Raw genomic sequence first — 22,128 nt, 5'->3', positions numbered from 1 at the left:
ATCTTGAAAAAATAATTTATCAAGAATTGACTATCGAATTCGAGTATTTGACCCCTTAGTTGTGCGAGACAAAAATAGATTGTGACCGAAATGGAAATTAAACAACAATATCCAAATAATCGCGCCATAATCTATGCAATATGCTAGATCATTCTATTAAATATATATGGGAAATTTTGATATATGATTTTATACAAACTTTAATTTCATCTATAAACGTTTTTATTTTATAAAAATCTTCCTAAATATTACGTACACTTAATACATTATTTTTTAAAATCACTAATACATGATATCGAAATCTCGTGCGTATCAAGAACCAATAAACCAATTAGATAAGGGGCCCAATATAGTATATTAAATTAATATTATAAAAATCTATTTTAATAAAATTATATATTCCCTTAATCACTATCAGTTCTATTTTTCAAAATTTTAAAATTACTAAAATATTTCTTTAATCATTATTCAGATTTTGAATTTTAAAAAATTATTATAAAAACAAAAAATTTAACACACAAAATATCACACGCGCGCGCACACACATATATATATGAGTAGGTCTCTTGTGAGACGATATCATGAATATTTATCTGCGAGACGGGTCAACCTTACCGATATTCACAATTAAAAGTAAAATTCTTAGCATAAAAAGTAATACTTTTTCATGGATAACCAAATAAGAGACCCGTCTTACAAAATACGACCTGTGAAATCGTCTAAAACAAGTTTTTGCCTATATATATATATATAGCTAGTTATAATAAAAATAAATTTCGCACTTTGACTTGGAACTTGCAAAGTATGATAAACTAAAAAACATTAAAAAAATATAGAGTATGTCTCTTATGAGACAGTTTCACGAATCTTTATCTGTGAGATGGATCAACCCTATCGATATTCACAATAAAAAGTAATACTTTTAGCATAAAAAATAATATTTTTTCATGGATGACCCAAATAAGAGATATGTCTAACAAAATACGACCCGTGAAACCGTCTCACATAAATTTTTATCAATTGCTCTTTTATTTCTCTCCCACTATTTAAATAGGATTTTTGAGCCCTCTCATCATCTTCAAGTTGAACATGTGATCACCTCTTCTTTCCTCCAAAAACACACAAATTCTTTGCTCCAAAATAAAATACATAAATTTTTGTGGGGATTCCATTTTTCAACTCCTCTACAGGAAGAAAATAATGGTGGGTTCTCTTCTTTTTATCTTCTTCATTTTTCCCATTCAGTTTTCTCGCATTTCTTGATTATTTTGTTCTGTTTTTTTCTTGTGTTTAGTTGTTAAAGAGTTTTATTAATTTTGTGATAGGAAGTGGAGAATTACCAGTTGGCAGAGACATGGGATGGATATGTCGATTGGAGGGGGAAACCAGCTGTGAGAAGCAAACATGGCGGCATGGTGGCTGCTTCCTTTGTTTTGGGTAAGTTTCGAACTAAAATAATTGAGAAAATTGAGGATTTCTAGCATGTTTCAACTGAAAAGAGCCTGATCTTTTAGCTGCGGGATTCGGTATTTTGCATTCTTGTCCAGTCGATTAATCATTAGTTTTGAAATAGGAAGGAAACTATTTGTCTTCCTATTCCAAACAAAATTTATAACAAAACGTTCACCTTTTTAATTAAGAATGCGTTTGTCCATGATCTTTTTGGACAAACCATTTTTTAGCCGGAGGTATTCGATGTAATGAACTCGAGAATTCATTTTCAAATTTAGGATCTAATTATATTTTTTTTGGAACTCACATGTAGTTGTGGAGGTACTGGAGAATTTGGCATTTTTGGCAAATGCAAGCAACTTGGTGTTGTACCTGTCGGAATACATGCATTTTTCGCCGTCGGGCTCCGCCAACGCCGTCACCAATTTTATGGGCACGGCCTTTCTTTTGGCCCTTCTCGGTGGCTTCTTGTCCGATGCTTTCTTCACGACTTATCACATCTACCTCCTCAGTGCTCTGGTGGAATTCTTGGTACGTAAAATTGTTTTTTTTTTTGGGGTAAAAAAGATTAAATTTTTTGTTGTTTATTTTTTTTAATTATAAAATTTAGGGTATTATTAGTATGAAAATTTAAACTAATGTGTCTCATTTAATATTTTTGACACGAAACTGCATGTGGGTTCAGAAATTGCGTCGTATGAACGTATATCTGGCAGCCGTATTAATTGCATGAAAATCCAATCAGAATATAGGGAAATGTGAGAAAACCATGCAGTTTAATTCACGTTTATTGATGCATGCATCCCTTTAATTTTGGATAATCAATAATAAGTTGTTTTTTATTAATTTTTTTCGCAAAAAAGGGTATAAAATGAAACATTATAAACTAAAAATTGAAAATTAATTAAAAAAAGTAAAATTTAAAAATCTAAAATAGGCAAGAAGAATTCAAAATTTTAATTAAGGGGAAAAATATTATATATTTGATGGTTACCCGAAAAAATAGGAAACTTAGTGGCGACACCTCTTAGACCACTTGCGGGTCATGCTATCTGCAAGTTGATACGCTGGTTTGACGCAATATTATATGTGCACACGAGAATTGGTTAGCTCCCATCTTTTTTTCCTCTTCTTTTTTTTTTTTTAAAATTAAATGGGAATTAAGAAAACTCCAAATTTGGAAATCATAATATATAATAAAATCACGAAATTCAATCCCTAGCCTAAAAAATAGGCCTCTTATGAGACGGTCTCACGAATCTTTATCTGTGATACAGGTAACTCTATCAATATTCACTACAAAAAATAATATTTTTTCATGGATGACTTAAATAAAAGATTTGTCTTGCCTAGCGTAAATCACATGCATCATATCTAGATCAACTAATATATATTATAAACCCCATTTTTTTTTTTGTTATTATTATTCCTCTTTTAAATTTTTTTTTCTTGAAAAATGTTTTCCCCCAGCTGTTCTGATAGAACATAAGACATCAACTTTCAACCAACTTATCATGAATACTTCTTTATTCTTCTAATGGGTTTTTCCTCACAAATATTTTTCTGGAAAATTCTCTGAATTCTCTCACTCAAGATTGTGGTTGAAGAACAATATTGCATTGAATATTTTAATTTCTTGGCTAATTCCAGCTAATCAGTATCACAATGTTGACATATCATGATATATAATATGATATAAACTTAAGCATGTTTCCACTAAGATTTTAGGATAGCCACATATTTTATATATGGCGGCAACTTTGGTGTATTTTATTGTGAATGGAAGAATATAAGGCGATTACGAACTTTGCTTCCTAATACCTGCCCCTTATTTGAGGGAAATCCTTTGAATATGATCTTTTAATGATACCCCACCATAAGCAAATCGATGCCACGTTCACGGGTTTTCTAAATCTCTGGTCCATGCGATACGACATGTGAATCGTGGAGTTTATAATATTAATTTCGGAGTTAGATTTCACAGAAAGATTGTTTAATTACCGAAGAAGATTTTAACTTAAGAACATAAAACAAAACCAGGTTTAGTTTTTGTGATCTTTTGATTGTTTAATATGTAGGGGTTGGTAATACTCACAACACAAGCAAAAGTAGGTTCCCTAAAGCCTCCAAAATGTGACCCTTCCGATACAAACAATATTCCATGCCAACAAGTTCATGGTGCAAAGGCTGCAATGCTGTTTTTAGGCCTCTATTTAGTGGCGCTCGGTGTCGGAGGCATTAAGGGATCTTTACCATCTCATGGAGCTGAACAGTTTGATGGGGAGATCCCTCGTGGAAGGAAGCAGAGATCGACTTTCTTCAACTACTTTGTGTTTTCCCTCTCATGTGGTGCCTTGTTCGCGGTGACCTTAGTTGTGTGGATTGAGGACAACTTGGGATGGCAATGGGGTTTTGGGATTTCAACGTTTGCTATATTGCTGTCCATTCCGATCTTTCTAACCGGTTCCCGGTATTATAGGAACAAGATTCCTCTTGGAAGTCCACTTACGGGTATAGGTAAGGTAAGTCGTCGCGGATGTTTTAGTTTGTATGTAGTTAAATGGTTTTCTAACATTATTCTTAGGAAGAATTTACTTCATCCATGACTTATGAGTGGTTTATGGAGTAGGTTTTGCTTGCTGCATTATTCAATACCGGAACGCCAACAAGTTCAAGCAACGCCATTGCCAATGCGGCCACGAGCCAGTCTCCAGCTCTTGCCTCTGGAGAAGGTGGTGGTGTGGAAAACAAGAAGCTCGAGAAAGCACTAGATTCTCCATCAGAGAGTCTCAAATTTCTCAACAGAGCAGCAGCGAATGTTCCGGCCTGCAACGTGTTAAAATGCTCAGTGCAACAAGTGGAAGAAGTCAAGATTGTCGTAAAAGTCCTCCCAATATTCGCTTGCACGATCATGCTTAACTGCTGTCTTGCTCAGCTATCAACATTTTCGGTCCAGCAAGCTGCCACCATGAACACGAAGCTCGGAACCTTAAAAATCCCTCCAGCTTCTCTTCCAATATTCCCTGTTGTATTTATAATGATTCTCGCACCGCTATACGATCACGTAATCATCCCATTTGCTCGAAAAATGACAAAATCAGAGATGGGGATAACTCACCTCCAGAGAATCGGAGTTGGATTAGTCCTCTCCATTATAGCCATGGCTGTGGCTGCATTGGTCGAAATCAGACGCAAAAGTGTAGCAACCGATTTGGGGCTACTCGACTCCGCCAAGCCACTTCCCATTACGTTCCTCTGGATCGCGTTTCAGTATTTGTTTCTAGGATCAGCTGATCTTTTCACTCTAGCAGGGCTTCTCGAATTTTTCTTCACGGAGGCAGCATTTAGCATGAGATCATTGGCAACTGCTTTATCTTGGGTTTCATTAGCAACAGGATACTACTTAAGTACCGTGATCGTATCGATCGTTAACAGTCTCACCCGCGATACGCCTTGGCTTTCTGGCAAGAACTTGAATCATTATCAGTTGGAAAAGTTCTACTGGCTAATGTGCGCGTTAAGCGGACTGAATTTTATGCATTATCTGTTCTGGGCTACCAAGTATAAGTACCGATCGACGGGGATCAAGAGATGAACCTAGTTCATGTTTCTTGAGTTACATGGTATTGTGGTATATAGGTCTATTAGTTGCTGGTCATGCAAGAACAGGCCAAGTTTATAGTTTGATGTGAATTTGTGTTTTAGCAATTAACATCATTTGTTCTTGGTAAAGAAGTACATTGCTTGTGGTTTTTGTTGGAATTTTTATTGTTAGTAAACCAATAACATGATTTTAGCCAATTTATGTGCAAACGTATTAATCTTTATTTAAGTGATGCCTGCGTGAGAAACACAATTATCCCCTGTTGGTTGAGAAGTCGATGTCCTTCACGGTTCATTTTTAATCCACCTAGCTAAATTTTGAATGAAATGGAGCCTTGAGTTCCACATGATTCAAGGGAGTTGATTAATTTAAACAACCTCTAAGATCATGGATTTTTTTTCTTCGCAAAGGATTTTTGGATTTTTTTTCTTCGCAAAGGAAAAATCCATAATAACTTTTATAGAGGTTGCTGAAATTGATATTTCATTTCCCATAATTGCCATATTTATGGTCATACGGAAGTTTATTGGTAAATGTGTTGGTTTATTGTTTTTTCGTACTCAAGACGCAATGGAAGTTTTAAATTTTTTTCGACGCTTGAAACTTTCTTTGGGCGTCGTATGTTATTTAAACATTCATAGGATGTTTAGATTGTTTACTTGTGTGTAAATTACGCTGAATTCCAAATAAATATGGGATTAGCGAAGATGACTTCTTGTATCTCGCTTCGAACGGATCTCTGCCTTTTGATCGTCAAATTAGGTTCATGAATCAGAGACTGTATTCTTTATTTGGATTGTATTAATGATCACAAATAATTTATGCGTTGAGACTGTGACGTCTGTGTTGGATCAATTTTATTTATATGGGCTTATATGTGAATAATTATGCGTTGTGGATTATCTATTAAGTTAAACTCAAAATAAAGTGATCAACTAAAGTTTCGGGTTATTGGGCTTTAATGTATCTAATAGGTTGTGGGCCTTTAATTGTAGAGACATAAGTGTAATTTATGTTTTTATGATGGGCTAAAACAAGAATTCTAGAAGATAATTATAAACATTATCTATATATGTGGGTCATGGTTCTCAGATCACGCTTTATCACGTTTCATATTCTTTTCCCATTGAGAAAATACTTTAGAAAAAAAAACTAATGGATTTTCTCAAGGAAAGAGCGCGTAGATCTGGAAGATCAAGACACGTTCTAAAGAATTCAGGATTATGACTTCAAGTACGCTCCCGCTTATGTGTTTTCGGTCAAATTCTTAATGATTTAGCATGATGGATTCTGCGGTTTATAGATTTTCTCCAACAAGTACTGGTATCTGAGTCACTCAAGCTTGAATCGTTGAGATTTGTTTAAAGTTTTGGATATTATTTGGATCCAGATCTGGTGAAGAAAATTTTCAGATCTGGATCCAGTTCTCGTGTCAAGAAAATTTGCAGATCCATTCCATTTTAATAAACAACCAAATTATATTACTAGTACATTAAAATGATACATTTTACAACATAATACGAAATAATTTTAAAAACAACAACAAACAAACAACAAAATTACGATACAAACAATAAAATTTATTAATGATATTTAGTAATCTGGTAAACCAGATCCTGATATAATGAAATAATATAATTATATTTATTATTTATAATTGTGTAATGGAATTATAAATAGTTATTATTGAATTAAAATTAATATTATAAGAATATTCTGAGAATATTCTTTTTTAGTGTAGAATGTAGTGCAGATAGGTTGGAGATGAATTTAGTGTTACACTATTGTAGTGCAGAATATAGTGTAGAATGTAGTGCAGTGGGTTGGAGATGGTCTAAATCCATTTATATTGATAAAGAGAAAAATAAAATCTAAATTCTCTCAAGTCTCAGTACATACATCTTATTAAAGGCATTCTCATACATAAAATCGCCCTTCAAACTTTCACAAAAGACGTGAGCTGCCTGAAATGTGCCCAAGGCTTGTCCCACACCACGGCCTCGTAGTCACTAGGCGCGTTTCCGGCAACCGCATCATTGGCAGTGATGACCAATTTGTAATTCATACCCTCCACAACTTGGCTTTCACCCTTGACCACCTTCACAAACTGCAACTTCGCGTTAGACTTCTTGTTGTGTTCCGAAACTGCAAATCTAGCGATCTCCAACACATTCGGCGAGTTCAGGTCCTTGATTGGCTGCCAGCCGCCGAGGATGGCGCTGTGCGAAACGGCAGAGACTTGGTAATGAAATGAAGCCACCAGGAAAAGGAGGACTGCTGAGAGAAGTGAGCAAGATTTGAGTTCCATTTGAAGATATGATATGTTGCCTGTCTTGGTTTCTTTCTTGTTTGTGAGGAATTGGAGAGTGATGCTATGTGTTTATATAGCACCACAACTATTTCGCATGTGTCTCATTTGATATATTTTGGCTCATTTTTTGATAGATTGACTGGCGATATACTTAATATATTCGTAACATAACAATAATATTTTCATTAATCGAGCAATATTTTCTATATAAATGAACTGACAAACAAATCATGCATAAAATGCAATCAAATTTCAAAGATTTTAAATGTTTTATTGTGCTTTTTAATTTTTATAATCAAGGGTAATAATTAACCTTTCACATATATATGGAATTGATGATTTTAGTAGATGCTTGCATGGTTACCCGAAAAAATAGGAAACTTAGTGGCGACACCTCTTAGACCACTTGCGGGTCATGCTATCTGCAAGTTGATACGCTGGTTTGACGCAATATTATATGTGCACACGAGAATTGGTTAGCTCCCATCTTTTTTTCCTCTTCTTTTTTTTTTAAAAATTAAATGGGAATTAAGAAAACTCCAAATTTGGAAATCATAATATATAATAAAATCACGAAATTCACTCCCTAGCCTAAAAAATAGGCCTCTTATGAGACGGTCTCACGAATCTTTATCTGTGATACAGGTAACTCTATCAATATTCACTACAAAAAATAATATTTTTTCATGGATGACTTAAATAAAAGATTTGTCTTGCCTAGCGTAAATCACATGCATCATATCTAGATCAACTAATATATATTATAAACCCCATTTTTTTTTTTGTTATTATTATTCCTCTTTTAAATTTTTTTTTCTTGAAAAATGTTTTCCCCCAGCTGTTCTGATAGAACATAAGACAACAACTTTCAACCAACTTATCATGAATACTTCTTTATTCTTCTGATGGGTTTTTCCTCACAAATATTTTCTGGAAAATTCTCTGAATTCTCTCACTCAAGATTGTGGTTGAAGAACAATATTGCATTAAATATTTTAATTTCTTAGCTAATTCCAGCTAATCAGTATCACAATGTTGACATATCATGATATATAATATGATATAAACTTAAGCATGTTTCCACTAAGATTTTAGGATAGCCACATATTTATATATGGCGGCAACTTTGGTGTATTTTATTGTGAATGGAAGAATATAAGGCGATTACGAACTTTGCTTCCTAATACCTGCCCCTTATTTGAGGGAAATCCTTTGAATATGATCTTTTAATGATACCCCACCATAAGCAAATCGATGCCACGTTCACGGGTTTTCTAAATCTCTGGTCCATGCGATACGACATGTGAATCGTGGAGTTTATAATATTAATTTAGGAGTTAGATTTCACAGAAAGATTGTTTAATTACGGAAGAAGATTTTAACTTAAGAACATAAAACAAAACCAGGTTTAGTTTTTGTGATCTTTTGATTGTTTAATATGTAGGGTTTGGTAATACTCACAACACAAGCAAAAGTAGGTTCCCTAAATCCTCCAAAATGTGACCCTTCGGATGCAAACAATATTCCATGCCAACAAGTTCATGGTGCGAAGGCTGCAATGCTGTTTTTAGGCCTGTATTTAGTGGCGCTCGGTGTCGGAGGCATTAAGGGATCTTTACCATCTCATGGAGCTGAACAGTTTGATGGGGAGATCCCTCGTGGAAGGAAGCAGAGATCGACTTTCTTCAACTACTTCGTGTTTTCCCTCTCATGTGGTGCCTTGTTCGCGGTGACCTTAGTTGTGTGGATTGAGGATAACTTGGGATGGCAATGGGGGTTTGGGATTTCAACGTTGGCTATATTTCTGTCCATTCCGATCTTTCTAACCGGTTCCCGGTATTATAGGAACAAGATTCCTCTTGGAAGTCCACTTACGGGTATAGGTAAGGTAAGTCGTCGCGGATGTTTTAGTTTGTGTGTAGTTAAATGGTTTTTTAACATTATTCTTAGGAAGAATTTACTTCATCCATGACTTATGAGTGGTTTATGGAGTAGGTTTTGCTTGCTGCATTATTCAATACCGGAACGCCAACAAGTTCAAGCAACGCCATTGCCAATGCGGCCACGAGCCAGTCTCCAGCTCTTGCCTCTGGAGAAGGTGGTGGTGTGGAAAACAAGAAGCTCGAGAAAGCACTAGATTCTCCATCAGAGAGTCTCAAATTTCTCAACAGAGCAGCAGCGAATGTTCCGGCCTGCAACGTGTTAAAATGCTCAGTGCAACAAGTGGAAGAAGTCAAGATTGTCGTAAAAGTCCTCCCAATATTCGCTTGCACGATCATGCTTAACTGCTGTCTTGCTCAGCTATCAACATTTTCGGTCCAGCAAGCTGCCACCATGAACACGAAGCTCGGAACCTTAAAAATCCCTCCAGCTTCTCTTCCAATATTCCCTGTTGTATTTATAATGATTCTCGTACCGCTATACGATCACGTAATCATCCCATTTGCTCGAAAAATGACAAAATCAGAGATGGGGATAACTCACCTCCAGAGAATCGGAGTTGGATTAGTCCTCTCCATTATAGCCATGGCTGTGGCTGCATTGGTCGAAATCAGACGCAAAAGTGTAGCAACCGATTTGGGGCTACTCGACTCCGCCAAGCCACTTCCCATTACGTTCCTCTGGATCGCGTTTCAGTATTTGTTTCTAGGATCAGCTGATCTTTTCACTCTAGCAGGGCTTCTCGAATTTTTCTTCACGGAGGCAGCATTTAGCATGAGATCATTGGCAACTGCTTTATCTTGGGTTTCATTAGCAACAGGATACTACTTAAGTACCGTGATCGTATCGATCGTTAACAGTCTCACCCGCGATACGCCTTGGCTTTCTGGCAAGAACTTGAATCATTATCAGTTGGAAAAGTTCTACTGGCTAATGTGCGCGTTAAGCGGACTGAATTTTATGCATTATCTGTTCTGGGCTACCAAGTATAAGTACCGATCGACGGGGATCAAGAGATGAACCTAGTTCATGTTTCTTGAGTTACATGGTATTGTGGTATATAGGTCTATTAGTTGCTGGTCATGCAAGAACAGGCCAAGTTTATAGTTTGATGTGAATTTGTGTTTTAGCAATTAACATCATTTGTTCTTGGTAAAGAAGTACATTGCTTGTGGTTTTTGTTGGAATTTTTATTGTTAGTAAACCAATAACATGATTTTAGCCAATTTATGTGCAAACGTATTAATCTTTATTTAAGTGATGCCTGCGTGAGAAACACAATTATCCCCTGTTGGTTGAGAAGTCGATGTCCTTCACGGTTCATTTTTAATCCACCTAGCTAAATTTTGAATGAAATGGAGCCTTGAGTTCCACATGATACAAGGGAGTTGATTAATTTAAACAACCTTTAAGACTATGGATTTTTTTTGTTTGCAAAAATCCATAATAACTTTTATAGAGGTTGCTGAAAAACATTTCATTTCCCATAATTCCCATATTTATGGTCATACGGAAGTTTATTGGTAAATGTGTTGGTGTACTGATTTGGGCGTCGTATGCTATTTAAACATTCATAGGATGTTTAGATTGTTTACATGTGTGTAAATTACGCTGAATTCCAAATAAATATGGGATTAGCGAAGATGACTTCTTGTATCTCACTTCGAACGGATCTCTGCCTTTTGATCGTCAAATTAGGTTCATGATCAGAGACTGTATTCTTTATTTGGATTGTATTAATGATCACAAATAATTTATGCGTTGAGACTGTGACGTCTGTGTTGGATCAATTTTATTTATATGGGCTTATATGTGAATAATTATGCGTTGTGGATTATCTATTAAGTTAAACTCAAAATAAAGTGATCAACTAAAGTTTCGGGTTATTGGGCTTTAGTGTATCTAATAGGTTGTGGGCCGTTAATTGTAGAGACATAAGTGTAATTTATGTTTTTATGATGGGCTAAAAAAAGAATTCTAGAAGATAATTATAAACATTATCTATATATGTGCTTCATGGTTCTCAGATCACGCTTTATCACGTTTCATATTCCTTTCCCCATTGAGAAAATACTTTAGAAAAACAAACTAATGGATTTTCTCAAGGAAAGAGCGCGTAGATCTGGAAGATCAAGACACGTTCTAAAGAATTCAGTATTATGACTTCAAGTACGCTCCCGCTTATGTGTTTTCGGTCAAATTCTTAATGATTTAGCATGATGGATTCTGCGGTTTATAGGTTTTCTCCAACAAGTACTGGTATCTGAGTCACTCAAGCTTGAATCGTTGAGATTTGTTTAAAGTTTTGGATATTATTTGGATCCAGATCTGGTGAAGAAAATTTTTAGATCTGGATCCAGTTCTCGTGTCAAGAAAATTTGCAGAACCATTCCAGTTTAATCAGGTGCATTGGCACTTCACCAGCATTTGGCTCCATCAGGGACCACATATAATATATACATTTTCTTAAACAAGGGCCACACAGATTCAAATTCCTCTACCACAAAACATAATGTAGGATTGACCACTACAAAGGCACTCCTCAAGGGCAATCGAGGTTGTGAAACTAGACCTGTTTCTAAATAACCCCTCCATTGATTTGTTCAGATAAGAAGATACCCATTAAATTGCTTATTAATATTCTGGCATTAACATCAGATTTCATAAGATTGACAAAAGTCCTTTGACTGATAATATTTCATGCTCAACATATGATTTGAAACTGAAACAATGCGATCGAGAATCCACACAAACCATTCAAAACACTCGACATATTCATCACACTTCCTAATTCTGCACATCTAATTGAAATAAAACTTTTAACATCATCATGTCACGTCATCACCACGTTGAAAAAATGACTAAAATAGCCAAGAAAACGAAGATAACATATCAAAATAGATGTTTTCAAATAAAAATATATGTTGAAATATCGAAATTTGTTGAATGAAAGTACATGAGTACGTCAAAATTTAAATATAAAATTATACAAATTAAAAGGGGATTATTCTCTTCTTCTTTTTGTTTTGGCAGGTGATTATACTTTTTTTTAGGTCAAAAGAATATTATATTTGTGCTCTGAAAATGTATCCATGCAATTATTGCAGAAAAATGTAGAATGCAAAAGGCTGGGTAAATCCATTTATATTGATAAAGAGAAAAATGAAATCTAAATCCTCTCAAGTCTCAGTACATACATCTTATTAAAGGCATTCTCATACATAAAATCGCCCTTCAAACTTTCACAAAAGACGTGAGCTGCCTGAAATGTGCCCAAGGCTTGTCCCACACCACGGCCTCGTAGTCACTCGGCGCGTTTCCGGCAGCCGCATCATTGGCAGTGATGACCAATTTGTAATGCATACCCTCCACAAATTGGCTTTCACCCTTGACCACCTTCACAAACTGCAACTTCGCGTTAGACTTCTTGTTGTGTTCCAACACTGCAAATCTAGCGATCTCCAACACATTCGGCGAGTTCAGGTCCTTGATTGGCTGCCAGCCGCCGACGATGGCGCTGTGCGAAACGGCGGAGACTTGGTAATGAAATGAAGCCACTAGGGAAAGGAGGACTACAGAGAGAAGTGAGCAAGATTTGAGTTCCATTTGAAGATATGATATATCGCCTCGTCTTGGTTTCTCTCTTGTTTGTGAGGAATTGGAGAGTGATGCTATGTGTTTATATAGCACCACAACTATTTTGCATGTGTCTCATTTGATATATTTTGCCTCATTTTTTGGTAGATTGACTGGTGATATACCTAATATATTCGTAACATTACAATAATATTTTCATTAATCGAGCAATATTTTCTATATAAATGAACTGACAAACAAATCATGCATAAAATGCAATCAGATTTCAGAGATTTCAAAGGTTTTATTGTGTTTTTTAATTTTTATAATCAAGGGTAATAATTAACCTTTCACAAAAATATGAAATTGATGATTTTGTAGATGCTTGCATGGTTGACTAGGTAATTAGCTTTATTAATCTTTTTTAATTATTGAATAAAAACTTTGGTTTTTCGGGTTTTTGTTTTAAAAAAATTCGTTGTGTTAATTGTTAAAGAATTTCAAAAAGTGTTAATCTTGTGGAATCAACTTATAAACTCTTTTATAAGCATTTTGTTTGATCTCTATCAAATAATAGTAGCCAAATTCAACTACTTAAACTTTGATTTTCTCAACGAGAACACAAAAATCTGATACTTGTGTGACCCTCAATGCTTCATATATACAATTAGTTGTGGGTTCACATCTCCATATGATTCAGAATAATGTTTATTCTTATTCAGTTTTATCCTAATTAGCTGTATTTTTTTCATCAACTTCTCGATCAAGAATGTCAGAACTCATTTCATATTGAACACATCGGATCATTGTAAAACCGTCTAGTAGTATCGCCTCATTATCCCTAGGTATCGCTGACAGTGCCTGTAAAAACCTTAACTCATGATTAGCGTACAGTACTGTGGGGACCCGGGCTCTAACTCAATTCTTTTGGGATTTAATTGGATCTTTGCTCGAAAATGTGGGTCAAAAATTTGCTTTTAATATTAATTCAAATGTATAACTAAAGCATATCATGTCTTTAACTGAAATAATCAACATAATGTACATACATGTCTGTCTAGTACAACCATACACCAGTGTTTAAAAGTTTCGGTACAAGTCTAGTACAAACAAATAGTAGCTGCAACGCCCGAGATCACCACTCTATCAACAATCTCTCATCTTCCTCGTGACCCAGATCCTGCCCCACCTGTTGCCATGCACACATACAGACACGACAACAGCCGGATAACTCCGGTGAGAACATATCCCAGTATAAAACATGGATGCATGCAATGTCATAAATCATGTACAAAAGCATAGCATATATCAATTAACATGAATGATAATCTAAGACATGTAAAAGAATACCAATCTGTATTCAACATTTAAATCTTGACTCGACTCATTTCTAATCTAGGGATCCCGGTGTGAATAAGACGGTCTGTCACCTACTCAACCAATCGGGGCGACGGTACGTCTTATTCCTAGACTTCGGTCAGCTCTGTATCGAGGGTCTACACATAGAGCAAATCTACTCCTATGCGTCGATACACCGAAACGTCTAGTTTTTGGCCAGTCTGCCAATATCTCCTATCTCAGGACTCGACTATAAATCAATAAACAAAGCATTACATAATGAAATGTAATAACAATCTAGTATGTGATTTAGGGAAACTCGTATCAAATCTGAATCGAGTTGTGCAATCCCGTGACCACATGAATTATACCTTTCGTCGCACAATGTCTGTCGAGATCTTGAAATCAGAATGTCGAGTCTGACAATAATAACTCTGAAAGGCAATGTAGACATACATTCTATCAATATACAATTCAAGCAACTCATATACAAATCAATACTCGGTTTTGATATAACTTGACGGCATAACGGCGTAGTCTCGCGATACCGCTAACTCAAACAATAATAATCTCTCATCAAAACCCAATGTGACATGCTCAATTCTTCCCAACCAATTCAATATACATGCTGGAATTTCGAAATAACCACGTACGATATCCGAAAATCAAACCGGTAACGAATATATCAAACTCAACATGTCAAGAACACATCCTTTCAACACAATCATAATTTCTCCAACAGATATATTTCGAAACATGCTGTAAATGAATAATACTTACATCCTTTGCTAGTTCTTGTTGCAAGGATCACAAATCCGGGCTCGGAATTAAAATCAGATGAACAAATCTTGCACAATCTCAAATCTAAAATGAAAAAGCTTGAAGGAACAAGGCTTGCTCTCGGTTCTTGTTGTCTGAATGAAGGAAAGTGAAGACAACACATTATATATATTGCATGTAATCTCATACGTGTCTTCTTTAAAATTTTACACCTTTCAGGCGGCGCTCGGGCGGTAAGAATGTACCGCTCGGGCGCGACAGTCTCTGTCCAACACTTTTCGAATGACACTTTGGCGCTCGAGCGGTCAAAATGTACCGCTCGGGCGCGGAAGGTTCTGTCCAAAGCATAACATTGTTGAACAATGGCGCTCGGGCGGGACTTTTCTACCGCTCGGGCGCCACTGAATCTGTTCCAACATTGTACCCTTCACATTTTTAACATTTCCGGGCATTACATTTCTCCCCCTCTTAGATATAAGTTCGTCCTCGAACTTGCAAGCATCAACTCAGGGCGTATATAAACAGCAGTGTAAACAAAAGCTGAATAAATACTTACATCATGTGAATAACTCAGGATATCTCTGTCTCATATCAGACTCTGTCTCCCAAGTTGCTTCCTCGATGCCATGCCGACTCCATTGAACCTTCACAAGCGAAATGGTCTTGGTTCTAAGTTGTTTCTCTTTCCGATCAAGGATCTGTATCGGTCTTTCAACATAGCTCAGAGTCTGATCTAGTTCGGCTTCGTCAGGCTGAATGACATGAGAACTATCTGGCATACATCTACGCAACATCGAGACATGAAATACATCATGAATACCAGATAATGAAGGAGGGAGAGCAAGTCTGTAAGCTCGATCGCTAATCTTCTCAAGGATTTCATACGGACCGACGTATCTAGGAGACAACTTTCCTCGCTTGCCAAATCTGACAACGCCTCTGAAAGGTGAAATCTTCGAAAATACTCTGTCTCCCTGCTCAAATACCAACGGTCTGCGTCTGACATTGGCGTATTTCGTTTGCCTATCTTGTGCTGTCTTCATTCGTTTCTGAATGATCTTCACTTTTTCGGTCATCTCACGAATCATATCAGGCCCTAACTCTGGTACCTCAGAGATATCATCCCAGTACAACGGAGATCTGCACTTCTTTCCGTATAAAGCTTCGAACGGTGCCATCTCAATGCTAGTCTGATAGCTGTTGTTGTATGAAAACTCACACAACAGCAATAAATCTTGCCAACTAGTACCAATGTCTAGTACTACAGCTCTCAGCATGTCTTCTAAAGTCTGGATAGTCCGCTCTGACTGTCCGTCCGTCTGAGGATGATAAGCAGTGCTCAGGTGTAAAGTCGTACCTAAAGCCTGCTGCAAGCTATGCCAAAAGTGAGAAGTAAATCGTGGATCACGATCTGATACGATCGACTTCGGCATACCGTGCAATCTGACGACCTCTCTGACATATAACTCTGCCATCTGATCGTGTCGGTAGGTCATTCTGTACGGAATAAAGCACGCTGATTTGGTCAGTCTGTCTATCACAACCCAAATCGCGTCACAGCCCCGCGAAGATCGAGGTAACTTCGTCACGAAGTCCATGGAAATGTGGTCCCATTTCCACTCAGGAACAGACAAACTCTGAAGTAAACCTCCGGGCTTCTTTCTTTCTGCCTTCACCTGCTGGCAATTCAAACATCTAGACACAAATTCTGCAATATCTGTCTTCATCTGCTTCCACCAGAATTGTGTCTTCAAATCATTGTACATTTTCCTGCCACCCGGATGAATGCTGAACCGACTACAATGTGCCTCTGACATAATCTGTCGTCTCAAATCTGAAACATCTGGCACCACTAGACGGTTATTCACATACAGAACAGAATCTCTGACCTGATACTCTGATTTATGACCAGCTTTGACCATATCAATCGATCTCTGAAGGCTCGGATCAGTTTTCTGCGCCTCTTTGATCCTCAAAATCAGATCTGGCTCAATCTGAATCACCGTAAGTCGCAACGGTCTATTATCTGTATCAAATGTCAATCCAGACAAGCAACAGTCCTCTACTAAATTCGATACACCTACAGTCGACAAGGAAAGAGCACATACCTTTCGACTCAAGGCGTCCGCCGCTGCATTCGACTTCCCTGGATAGTACTTGATCTCGCAATCGAAATCTTTCAGCAGATCAAGCCATCGTCGCTGCCTCATGTTCAACTCTGACTGAGAAAAGAGATACTTCAAGCTCTTATGATCGGAATAGATCTCGAATTTCTCGCCATACAGGTAATGACGCCAGATCTTGAGTGCAAAGACAATCGCCGCCAATTCAAGATCATGAATCGGATAGCGGGTCTCGTGCGACTTCAGCTGTCTAGAGGCATATGCTATCACGTGCCCTTGCTGCATAAGAACACACCCTAACCCTCTGTGAGATGCGTAACAGTATACAACAAACTCACCTATACCTGAAGGAATCGTCAAGACAGGTGCACTAGTCTGCCTCTTTTTCAGCTCTACAAAACTGGCGTCACAATCTTCGGACCACACAAATGGCATGTTTTTCTGTGTCAACTGGGTGATAGGCTTCGCTATACTGGAGAAATCTCGGATAAAACGACGATAATACCCGGCTAGACCCATGAAACTGCGTATCTCTGGCACAGAATTCGGTCTCGGCCAACTGATCACAGCCTCAACTTTACTCGGATCTACTGCAATACCCTTTCCAGATATAACATGCCCCAAGAAGACAACCTGTCTCAGCCAAAATTCGCACTTGGACAGTTTAGCATACAACTGCTCTTTTCTCAAAGTCTTCAATACAATTCTCAGATGATCTGCATGCTCAGTCAAACTCTTTGAATATACCAAAATATCATCAATGAACACAATCACAAAATCATCTAAATATCTCTGAAAAATGCGGTTCATCAAACTCATAAATACCGCTGGTGCATTCGTCAAACCGAAAGGCATAACAACAAACTCGTAATGTCCATACCTGGTTCGGAATGCAGTCTTCGGAATATCAATGTCTCTAACTCTGAGCTGATGATACCCTGATCTCAAATCAATCTTCGAGTATACAGACGATCCCTGTAACTGATCAAACAAGTCGTCGATGCGAGGCAAAGGATACTTGTTCTTCACTGTTGCCTTGTTCAACTGCCTATAATCAATACACAGTCGCATCGAACCATCTTTCTTTCGAACGAATAGCACCGGAGCACCCCAAGGTGATACACTCGGTCTAATGTACCCCTTGGACAGAAGATCTTCCAACTGTGCTTTAAACTCTTTCAATTCAACAGGCGCCATCCTATACGGAGCTCTCGAAATAGGAACACTGCATGGCACAAGATCTATGCTAAAATCTACCTCTCGAACCGGAGGCAACCCTGGAATCTCATCAGGAAAAACATCTGCAAACTCGCAAACCACTGGCAGATCTGCCAATGCTGGGCTCGACTTCAGTAGGTCTACTGAATATACGAGAAATCCCTCTGCTCCTCTCTGAAGCAATCTACTCATAGTCAGAGCAGATACTAAGGGAATCCGAGATCTGGAACCCTTGCCGTAGAATTTCCACTCATCTGTCATTTCGGGTCTGAATCTGACAATCTTGTGGAAACAATCTACAATGGCCCTGTACTTGGTCAACATGTCTATACCAACTATACAATCAAAATCAGCTAACCCAAGTACGACACAATCAAGATCAATCTCATGCCCCTCAAACTGAAGCATACAGTGTCTAACAGTAGTCACAGATATCAAACCACTTCCCAACGGAGAAGCTATAGACACTACCGTAGACATCGACTCAACAGGCAATGAATGTCTCAATGCAAAATGTTCAGATATAAATGTATGCGATGCACCTGTGTCTATCAATACATATGCAGGATAACCGCAAAGAAAACAGTTACCTGCAATGACGTCATCTGGCGCCTCCTGCGCCTGCTCCTCTGTCAGGGCAAAAACACGTGCCTGCTGTCTGGGAGGCTGACTCACCGCCTGACTACCTCCTGGTCTCTGCTGGGTCTGTGTGGAGGGTGGCTGGAAGGAGTGTACAGAGGATGCCTGTCTCTCCATCTGTGGCACTGGTGCTGATGACCCTGCACTCTGGAATCGTGGTGCACCTCTCTGGGGAAAAACTCTAGCGAAGTGTCCCTGTTGCCTACAGATGTTGCAGTGTCCCATAACTCCTTGACACTGCTCCGTCGTATGTCGTCCTCCACACGAGCTACAATATACGCCACTGTAATCTGAACCCTGACCTCTCTGTCGAGATCCACTCGAACTCGATGAACTACTCCCGGACTTCTTAAACTGTTTACCCTTAGCTTTCAAAAATTCCTTCTTGCCACTACCACTAGATCCACTATCGAAACGAGGAGGAGGTGGTGGAAACTGTACGGTAGTAGGCTGTGGCGGTCTCTGCCCCTGAACACCGTAGGAAGCCCCTCGCTGCCTGATCAAGCCAGCCTCTGCTCCCTTCGCTCGGTTCAATGCCTCTGAAAAAGTACTAGGCCGGCCCGTGTTCACCAAGGTAAAGACATCGGGGTTCAGCCCGTTGATGAACTGATCGGCCACTGCCTCGTCGTTCCCGGCCACATGCGGTGCAAATCGTAACAATGCAGAAAATTTAGCCACATACTCCTCGATGTTCCACTGTCCCTGCTTCAAATTCGCAAATTCAGCTCCTTTATCTTTTCGGTAGGAAACGGGGAAGAAGCGCTGATAGAACTCATCTTTAAAGACTTTCCATGTGATATCAATGCCTCGGTGCTCCAAGGCTCTCTTCGTAGTCAACCACCAGCTCTTGGCAACCTCTTGCATCTGATGCCCTATCAGTTTCACACGTCGCTCATCAGTATATGCCAAAGACTCAAACAACATCTCGATATCATCAAGCCAGCTCTCGCACTCTACTGCACTCTCTGTACCCTTCAGGGTAGGCGGATGGAAAGACTGAAATCTCTTCAATAAGGTCTCCATCGGCGTAGCAGTAACATCCATCTGTGCACCTGATGTGCTACCCTGCTCTGGCTGTGGTATACGTCTAGGCGGCATAGATCTGATTATCAAACTGATTAGTACACAATCAATATCATCTGTCTCAGCCCTCCTCTGATCATAGACTCTGATCGAGAATCGGTTCTGATTCAGGCTTGAAATGCTGTAAATCAATTCAGATAATACAACACAACATATAATAGGGAAAGCAATAATCATGCTAGCATCTCAAAAGCAAGTAAGATGACTCGATCTACCCCGCTCATTCTATTCTATCTCAGTCTACAGAACCTACTGCTCTGATACCACCTGTTGTGGGGACCCGGGCTCTAACTCAATTCTTTTGGGATTTAATTGGATCTTTGCTCGAAAATGTGGGTCAAAAATTTGCTTTTAATATTAATTCAAATGTATAACTAAAGCATATCATGTCTTTAACTGAAATAATCAACATAATGTACATACATGTCTGTCTAGTACAACCATACACCAGTGTTTAAAAGTTTCGGTACAAGTCTAGTACAAACAAATAGTAGCTGCAACGCCCGAGATCACCACTCTATCAACAATCTCTCATCTTCCTCGTGACCCAGATCCTGCCCCACCTGTTGCCATGCACACATACAGACACGACAACAGCCGGATAACTCCGGTGAGAACATATCCCAGTATGAAACATGGATGCATGCAATGTCATAAATCATGTACAAAAGCATAGCATATATCAATTAACATGAATGATAATCTAAGACATGTAAAAGAATACCAATCTGTATTCAACATTTAAATCTTGACTCGACTCATTTCTAATCTAGGGATCCCGGTGTGAATAAGACGGTCTGTCACCTACTCAACCAATCGGGATGACGGTACGTCTTATTCCTAGACTTCGGTCAGCTCTGTATCGAGGGTCTACACATAGAGCAAATCTACTCCTATGCGTCGATACACCGAAACGTCTAGTTTTTGGCCAGTCTGCCAATATCTCCTATCTCAGGACTCGACTATAAATCAATAAACAAAGCATTACATAATGAAATGTAATAACAATCTAGTATGTGATTTAGGGAAACTCGTATCAAATCTGAATCGAGTTGTGCAATCCCGTGACCACATGAATTATACCTTTCGTCACACAATGTCTGTCGAGATCTTGAAATCAGAATGTCGAGTCTGACAATAATAACTCTGAAAGGCAATGTAGACATACATTCTATCAATATACAATTCAAGCAACTCATATACAAATCAATACTCGGTTTTGATATAACTTGACGGCATAACGGCGTAGTCTCGCGATACCGCTAACTCAAACAATAATAATCTCTCATCAAAACCCAATGTGACATGCTCAATTCTTCCCAACCAATTCAATATACATGCTGGAATTTCGAAATAACCACGTACGATATCCGAAAATCAAACCGGTAACGAATATATCAAACTCAACATGTCAAGAACACATCCTTTCAACACAATCATAATTTCTCCAACAGATATATTTCGAAACATGCTGTAAATGAATAATACTTACATCCTTTGCTAGTTCTTGTTGCAAGGATCACAAATCCGGGCTCGGAATTAAAATCAGATGAACAAATCTTGCACAATCTCAAATCTAAAATGAAAAAGCTTGAAGGAACAAGGCTTGCTCTCGGTTCTTGTTGTCTGAATGAAGGAAAGTGAAGACAACACATTATATATATTGCATGTAATCTCATACGTGTCTTCTTTAAAATTTTACACCTTTCAGGCGGCGCTCGGGCGGTAAGAATGTACCGCTCGGGCGCGACAGTCTCTGTCCAACACTTTTCGAATGACACTTTGGCGCTCGAGCGGTCAAAATGTACCGCTCGGGCGTGGAAGGTTCTGTCCAAAGCATAACATTGTTGAACAATGGCGCTCGGGCGGGACTTTTCTACCGCTCGGGCGCCACTGAATCTGTTCCAACATTGTACCCTTCACATTTTTAACATTTCCGGGCATTACAAGTACGGTCCATTCAACTCATATATCTCGATCGAATCTGTAACCATTGGTATATCAAGAATTGCATATGAATTCAATAACAATGTGGTGTATCTTTGAATAATAATAGTGACATG

The 22,128-nt window shown here is 38.2% G+C and overlaps 1 protein-coding gene across 2 annotated transcripts; it reads left to right on the top strand.

The window, feature by feature from the left end:
- Nucleotides 1-1,039: 1,039 nt before the first annotated feature.
- LOC140806517 (protein NRT1/ PTR FAMILY 4.6-like) lies at nt 1,040-10,565 on the top strand. 2 transcript variants are annotated; one of them, XM_073163070.1, is made up of 5 exons: nt 1,040-1,203; nt 1,326-1,437; nt 1,766-1,983; nt 8,812-9,255; nt 9,363-10,565. In XM_073163070.1, exons 1-5 carry the CDS (start codon nt 1,201-1,203, stop codon nt 10,326-10,328), a joined length of 1,743 nt encoding a protein of 580 aa, XP_073019171.1. In that variant the 5' UTR covers nt 1,040-1,200; the 3' UTR covers nt 10,329-10,565. The 2 variants fall into 2 exon arrangements, with proteins under 2 accessions (XP_073019171.1, XP_073019170.1); XM_073163069.1 differs by lacking the exons at nt 8,812-9,255; nt 9,363-10,565 and adding exons at nt 3,531-3,974; nt 4,082-5,284 and having other exon boundaries at nt 1,049-1,203.
- The last annotated feature ends 11,563 nt before the right edge of the window (nt 10,566-22,128 follow it).

The sequence above is a fragment of the Primulina eburnea genome, chromosome 12 (assembly GCF_022965805.1).
Source record: "Primulina eburnea isolate SZY01 chromosome 12, ASM2296580v1, whole genome shotgun sequence".
In the NCBI taxonomy this organism is placed as follows: domain Eukaryota; kingdom Viridiplantae; phylum Streptophyta; class Magnoliopsida; order Lamiales; family Gesneriaceae; genus Primulina; species Primulina eburnea.
This window is presented reverse-complemented; position numbering and strand designations above follow the sequence as displayed.